The 8,059-nt window shown below is 34.4% G+C and overlaps 1 protein-coding gene across 1 annotated transcript; it reads left to right on the top strand.

Annotated features, from left to right (window-relative positions):
* LOC109847308 lies at nt 2,819–6,000 on the top strand. The gene is made up of 4 exons (XM_020416545.1): nt 2,819–3,005; nt 4,607–4,787; nt 4,950–5,433; nt 5,879–6,000. The coding sequence occupies exons 2-4, from the start codon at nt 4,608–4,610 to the stop codon at nt 5,998–6,000; spliced, it is 786 nt and encodes a 261-aa protein (XP_020272134.1). The 5' UTR covers nt 2,819–3,005; nt 4,607.

Below are 8,059 nucleotides of genomic sequence, written 5' to 3'. Positions count from 1 at the left end.
GCGGTTGCTGGGCTCTGCTAAATGGTCGGGGTTGGGAACCCCGACCAATTCGAAATAGGTCTATTACGAATTGGTCGGGGTTCCCAACCCCGACCATTTAGTTAAGCTGTTAGCGGGGGATGGACTAAACAGTCGGGGTTGGCAACCCCGACTGTTTACGAAGCCGATTAAAAAATAATCGACCTGCTTTCTCGCCACGGCGCTGACGTGGCGAGAAACCGGGTCGATTTCGATAAATAAAACATGATACAGTCGATTTTGCTAATAAAAACTTAAAATAGGGCTACAGTGAAAATTTGTTCTTGATTAACCCCCCCCCCACCCCCGCTTGCTTAATTGAAAAGGTGGTCAGGAGAGTAAGAAGGCATGAATTAGGGGAAAGCAGTGAAAATTTTATATGCTTATATTTTCTGTGGCTTAGTCTTTGTTGTTCTATCTTAAGTTTGTTTGATATTAGTCCCTAAAATCATTATAAAATCACCCTCTTCAAGAGTAGAAGCAGCAATCAGAGGGAAATTAGTTCCTCAAATGATTGAAAATTCTATTGGGTACCCCAAGTTTCATAGGTTGTTTTGGATTGATAGGCTTAACTGTTACTTCTATTCTTGACTAGTTCTTGTGCACGTGCAATGCACGTGGTAAAATATCAAATTATTTTTTTGTTTATTTTCTTAATATAAAATAAGTCAGATTCATTTTAAGTTAAAATCTATAAACATGGATTGTTATATTTGCCATAAATTTTATTTAAATATTTTTTAAAAAAAATTATAAAATAGATGATTATTTTGAAAATTATTTTGAAAATCTCTTGGGGTTAGGAATAAACAACTAACAAGTTTGCAGTGGAAGATAGGGGAACATGTTACACTCTTAAGAATTATTAATCTTTACTTTGTTTATAATAAATGCATCTCATTATTAATTAACTACAAAGCTTAGTATATTTTTTTTGTTGGACGTTCAAGGCAGGCAGATGACTCATGTGAGTCTTCATCACAATGAATGTTATACAATTTAAGTACAAAGGAAAAATGAGGGTTGATCAATGGCGTGGTTGGTGAGGGGAAACTCCAGTAGCTTATTTTGGTATGTGGATATATAATAGATGGAGATGGAGAGTGGTGGTTTTGAAAACAGTGGGTGTGTATGAGTTATTAATATGGTTTTTGTTTGTGTGATTTTCTTTATTCATTTTCAAGATATCTCTGACCTATATATATATAGGTCACAGATATCTTGAAAATGAATAAAGAAAATCTTTTTTGGTTACTACTCTCTTTTGGTTATGTGGAAGAGTTTGGGTCTTAAAAAATTAAATATCTAATCTGGTTAAAGTATGATTATATAAATTAAGCCCATATATGAAATTTATTTAACCAACACCCATGTATAAATATTACAAATGGCATTGAGATCTAGGATATGTGTGATATTCTCTTTGATTTTATACAAACAGTATCTATTTAAATAATAATAGTATAATTAAATATTGTGATCTAAAAAAAGATCAAACATACAATATAAGTAATTGCTTTAAAATAATCTAATCTAATCTAATACGAAGAAAATAGATGAATATGTGAAAATTGTTACAATTTCATAATAAATATTTTTTTACAATCTAATCTAATCTAATAAGAAGAAAATAACAAAGGCACATATTTGTTGAAGGAGATGAAAGTGCTATGAAAATTAATGTAATTTTTGATCTAAAAAAAATCAAACATACAATATAATTACTTGTTTTAAAATAATCTAATCTAATCTAATAAGAAGAAAATTGATGAAAGTGCTATGAAAATTGTTGATATTTCTTGATATGAAAAAAAAATCAAATATACAATATAATTAATTGCTTTAAAATAATCTAATCTAATCTAATAAGAAGAAAATAACAAAGGCAAATATATGTAGAAGGAGATGAAAGTGCTACGGAAATTATTGTAGTTTCTTAACTTATAAACAATGGTATGTGATGTTGCATGTCAGAGGATAACAATTATAAATAAAGTTCTATTTAAATAATAATAGTATAATTAAACTTTGAAACTAATTATGTAGTACCGTGAACTACTTGAATTTTAGTTGGTGAGAGATCGCCACGTTGTGTCCTCATATCACAGCCGTTCGTTTTTATTTTCTTTTTTTATAATTTTCAGAATGATTTTATCTCTTTAATTTGTTTAGTGGATTTTGCAAATAACCCATCCACATTATCTACATTTGTAGATCTGTGTTGTTCCGGGGTTCGACCTCTGGGGAGGACATTATTTGTCTCACTAATTTGTTTGGTTTTTGCATATACGCCATTCATCTTGTATATATTTATAAATTTGGCATTTAATAATTTTATTTAGATTTACATTTCAACTTAAACTATATTTTTGTCTTTATACTATATATATCTAATAAAAATTCATCAATTTATCAACTTACTCTTACTTAATGGATTAATTTGAATTTCAAGGGTATTTTTGTCTACCAAAAGATTTTTCTGAACTCGTGCTTTTAAAGAGAGTATGATTTAAGAGACTAATTTTAAAATCACTTAAGAATTACGGGATTAGCGAGTCCAATGATAGAGACTAATTTAAAAATAACTTATAGGGGAGTATAAAAGCAATTGCAATAATTTGGGGACTGGTTTATTTTAAAATAAGAAAGGTTTATGGGACCTATGTCGAAAAAACCTAGAAGTTTTCCAGTCATAGTCAAACTCCAACTCAAACCCACTGTCGTATCGTTGCGGGTTCAAAGAGTTTGGCTAAAAACATCCGAGTCACGAGGCAGCTTTAGGTAGCTGCTCCGCGGAGCACCAGACCTTATTTCGATATCATAAACCCTAGCATTTTGCTTCCCTCTCAAAATTCTATAAAATTGATCGAAAATGCCACCAAATTCCTCTCTTCGATCGATCGCATAGCGAGTTTCGAGCTCGATCTTGGGTTTCTCTTCCTTAGCCTTCGATCTTTCAGAACGCTCGGGATCTCTGAAACCCTAAGGTGATCTCTTGATGTCCCTAAATTTATCGTTTCGTTCAGTTTATTTGGAGGTTTTAGGCGTCAATGTGGTATTCGATCTCACATGCAAGCTGTTTACTTTGTTCTCTCCTCTGACATTATCCACTTTCATCGTCCTGTAATTTCTTGAGAATCTATTCCCAAGTTTAGGAATTTAATGATAATTTTGTTATTTGAGTAGTAGCTAAGAAGTTAAAGATTCTATTTTTACTTTACAAAAGACGCATGCTTGCCTAATTGATGCTGGATTTTCTCAGCATGATATTATTATTATGATTATTATTATTTGAGAAAAAGGAAATCATATTCTTTGTAACTCCAGCACTTCTAGTGAGTATACAACCGTGACTCGCTTAGAACCTGCAAACATTTCATTTTTGGTGGCCCTTCAGTTTTTCCCGGAATAGGTCTTCAAAATGAATTAAACTGAATTTCTTTGAATTTTCAAATTTGACTATTTTTCTTTGAATTTCTTTGAACCTGAATTCAGATACAAATATTCGTCAAATGTTGAAAATTTACAGGACAATAAACTATTTACTTAAGAAGATGTGTTTAAAGATTTACTTTTGTTTGTCAAAAGAATTAAAAAAAAAACTAAATTTAATTTCTATTTGAAAATTATGCCTTTGTAATTATGATGAATAACCATGTAATTTGAATGTTGTTAAAAGGACCAATTTGAGCATCTTAAGTCTCTCAGATTAGTATAGAAATTGAACTTAAAAATGTAAGAAGGTCAAAACATTACTTCAAGTGTGTAACAATATAAATCGTAAGAAATTAAATTTTAAACGGATATTTAATAGCTAATAAATCTTATATGTGAATGCTTATAGTTGATTTGTTTATATCTGAATACTAAACATTATTTGATTTATCTTAAATAATCTTCTGATCAAAATTGAGCAGAGATTATTGGAAGTATGTGATAATTATTTGTTTAACTTTTACCCTAGGTCCCTACCAGCGAAGTTCTACTAAATTTCTTTTGAAACTCTTCAAGTTTCTTTGCTCTTCTTTCTTTACTGTTGTAGGGTTTGAGCTTTGAGAATCTTCTTTTGAAACTCTTCAAGTTTCTTTGCTCTTCTTTCTTTACTGTTGTAGGGTTTGAGCTTTGAGAATCCATGTCAAAAGTAAGGGGGAATTTACAATTTTCATAATTGAAGGATTTTTAATGATCACATGATTCTCCTTGAGTTGTGCTCTGATCCATTATTTTACTCTATTCCAAGGCTGAATTTGGCATTTTCCCTTGTTCTTATAGTTATGTACATATGTCAATACGTAAGTTTAGATTATTAGTTGATTTCAATCACCCTGTGCATATTCCAAGTTCTCTGCACAACAATTGTAACATGAGTGTCGCTTCTCTCCGCAGAAGAATTTTGCACTCTTTCATTAGACAATCTGATGTTTCATGCACACTGAATTATTGCTTGGATTTAGGAAAATGGTGAACTTCTTTGGCATGAACTTTTTCAAAGGAAATAATGCTTTGTTGTTTGATATTTCTTCTTTTCCTTGTCATTGGTGTGAAAGCAATGCATTTTATTGGTATGTTTTCATTGATCATATTTAAGGATGCCTCCGCCTCCAAGAGCAAGAATTGCCCTAAACGCTATGAAGAGCATTGGATTTTCCACTAAAGAGGCTGCACCTATATTGAGGAAGCTTCTTGAGGTTTACAAGAACTGGAAGTACATTGAAGATAATGGTTATAAAGTTCTAATTGATAGCATACTTGAGGCGCAGTCAGCAAAGGTAAACGTGTCTATATTGTTGTTAGTAATATTGCACGTGATTGTTAAAAGAATTGTTGTTAATTCTCATTCTTGTCGATTCATTTTCTTGATGCCAAATCTATAACAAACAAGCTTATTTGACTATGGTACTGGACGTTTAATATTCAAACAATTATATCAGGCTTCTACTACAAAACAAAATGCTGTGGCTGGTGATGATCCTGAGCATTCTAAAAAGAGAATAAGAAAGCTAAGTGAAAACCCTTCGATATCAACACTTGCTACTGATAGTTCTGGAGAGATTCTGCTGAAGAAACAAAAGCTAGAAGCTGATGTTTCTCCTGAAGAGCAACTTGGCGGAATCATTGCAGATCCCGTACCATTGCAGGTTGCTGATACAGGGAGAATTGATGTTGCATCATCACAGTTTGGTAATAGACAGAAAATGACTGAACCCACTTCAGCTGAACCTTCTTTTAGTTCTGAAAAAGCTGAGCAAGATTTGTCTCCGGTCAACCGTAGAGAAACGGGAGCTTCTTCTCGTGCACAAAAAACTAGTTCTCTGCATGAAAATGCTGAACATTTGATGCACGGCAGAGATAAAATGTCTGCTAGTGAGAGGTCAAGGAATTCGATCGATCTTAAAAAGCCCAAAACTGATCCAGGTACTAAGTTGCTAATAAATTCCAAGGCTACTTCTCTAAACTTGTCCAAAGCCAAGAAAACTAATAATGACCTACAGAATCTGGGGTTCCTATTTGCCATGCTCCCACCTAATGATCCGATTCCCACTGAGTGCTGAACATGAATGTTTAGCTATATTATCGGGCACCAGTAGCCTGTTACCATAATTTGTAGTATGTTGTTTGAAAAGGGGAATGCATGCAGACTGACATGCAATGTAATTTTGTAGACCACGTAATTTTTAGCGTAACATAAGATATGCCAGTGTTTTGCTACATGTTCAATTATATATAAGAGCCAGTATTTCACACATGTGATACTGCTTATATTAACTTTATATCGCTTTTCCTCCCCACAGGTAAGCGTTGTTTATTTTGGAATTTAATAAATTTTCGTTTTGTGTTGTTAACAACTTTTCACGTGCAGGATCCCCCACACCGGCAACTGAGGAGCTTAGAGCAGAAACTCCTCCACCAGAGCAGCCAACTGCTTTAGTGNGAAATCGCCTGCCACTCTTCTACCAAGTTCTGCAACTTCGGGGGCCTTAGTGTCATCTTCCGTTACTTCTCTAAGCCCGGTGGACGTTCCTGACTTGCTCGGGATTTTCATTGGGCAATTAGAGAGCGTGATGAGGAAGACGGTCGAGATCGTCAGCGCTGGACGGGGTACCTTTGAGTCTTTCAGGCCCTTCTTAACAAACAGTCTGAACAGCGTCAGATGTTTGGGTGATGCCCAATGCATCGAACGTTGTTCAAAGGGCATTTCTCACTTAGAAGCAGACCTGAAAGCATTGCATGGCTTTGAACGCGTCGATCTCGTGGCTCTAATTGAATCGACTTTCTCTAATATCCAAGCCGAAGCTGCACGTCGACAGGAAGTCATTCAGAAGAGCTTGGCTGAGAGGGAGGCTCGTATTAGATCTTTACAGGATCAGCGCGACCAAGTACAAACTGAGTTAACCACTTCAACCACTGCTATGCAGACCACTCGAGGAGCGATTGCGCAACTAAAGGCGGATTTAGCTCAGAAAGAAGCTCAGCTTGTTCGGGAGGAAGCCCTCGTAAAAGGACTCACCCTTAAAATTGTAGGATTTTGTAAAAACTATTGCAAAGAGGTGCAGATCATTGAGGAGACCAAGAAGGAGGTTATTGCTGCGGTGCCGAATAAAGACGAGCTCAGAAGAAAAGCTACAATGATGGTGCGAGCCGTTCATGAGAAGAAGCTTTCAGATATCAAGTCTCGGCTCCCGGTGCGAGCCGTTCATGAGAAGAAGCTTTCAGATATCAAGTCTCGGCTCGCGTCTATTAAGCTGATGGGCTCGCAAACCTGATTTTGTATCGTTCTTTTAATAAGTACAAAACAATTTTGTATCACTCTTTAATATTTTGAATAAAAAGTGATAATATTTTGATTTTTCATTCTCTTTCTGTGTTATATTTTAACTTGAAACAATGGGAAAAAAATGGTTGAAAGTGCCAGAGATGTAATGTTAACTTAGCACGAATTCTCACTTAGAATGCGATAATTTCAGAAAAATTTAATCTAGGATTTTTATAAACATTTGCTATTCTTTTTGAAAAAAAGGAATTAACAAGCTCATGGGGGTTTGACTGCTAGAGGTGTGATGTTAACATAACAGCAATTTGTGGACTTATCATCCTATTAGAGAGGATTAATAAGTTAATTTTGTCGTTAGAGTAGTGTTAACTTGACGAAATTTTTGAGGACTTATTGCTGTATTGAAGAGAGTCGATAAATTGAGTTTATCGTCAGAGGTGTAGTGTTAACTTGATGATATTTTGTGGACTTATTATCCTATTGAGAAAGGTTAATAAGTTGATTGCGTCGTCAGAGGTGTATTGTTAACATGATGATGGTTTTGTGGACTTGTCATTGTTGGAAATCCGTGCTAAATACATACAAAATACGTAACGAAAGACTATATGTATAATAATACTAAGTATGTAGAGAGCATGAAAAACAAGTTAGGACCATCCTATTAAATCTAACATGATCCCTATAATAAAAAGAGCAACCAAGAGCTTCGAAGGCTTACTTTCGTAGCGTGATTCGATGGTAGATCGAACAACCCCTTAGCTTGTTCTCCTTGTTGTTGTAAACCTCATTGTAGTGGATCTCTAAGTCTTTAAGTGAGCTTGATAAAATCGGAGTCTTCTTGAGACACAAGGCAAGATATCCACCCCGGTGTACTATAAAATCCTACTACTTCCTCTTACTCAAAGATGACTAGAATATAGTAAGAGGTAGAGCTCTCTTTTATTCTCTTATGGAAAAAACCACTTAGCCAATTTTTCATTAACATTTTCATAAGAGAGAGAGCTCATATATATAGTGAGATATATCATGACTCATCTCATGATTCATGCCATGAGTCATCTAAATGTAATGATTCCTTTCATGAGTCATGCAATGACTCATCTCATGAGTCATGCAAAGAGTCATGAAGAATCAAAACTGTGTTAAAACCATGTGCTTAAACCATTCCACCTTAATGACGCATCTCATGACTCATTAATCAAGGTATAATAAAGTGTGTATTTTATAAATAAAAATACCACATCAATACGGTGTTTCATGAATACGGTA

The sequence above is a fragment of the Asparagus officinalis genome, chromosome 7 (assembly GCF_001876935.1).
Source record: "Asparagus officinalis chromosome 7, Aspof.V1, whole genome shotgun sequence".
Taxonomy (NCBI): domain Eukaryota; kingdom Viridiplantae; phylum Streptophyta; class Magnoliopsida; order Asparagales; family Asparagaceae; genus Asparagus; species Asparagus officinalis.
Note: the sequence above shows the minus strand (reverse complement) of the source record. Positions and strands in the feature narration are given on the sequence as shown.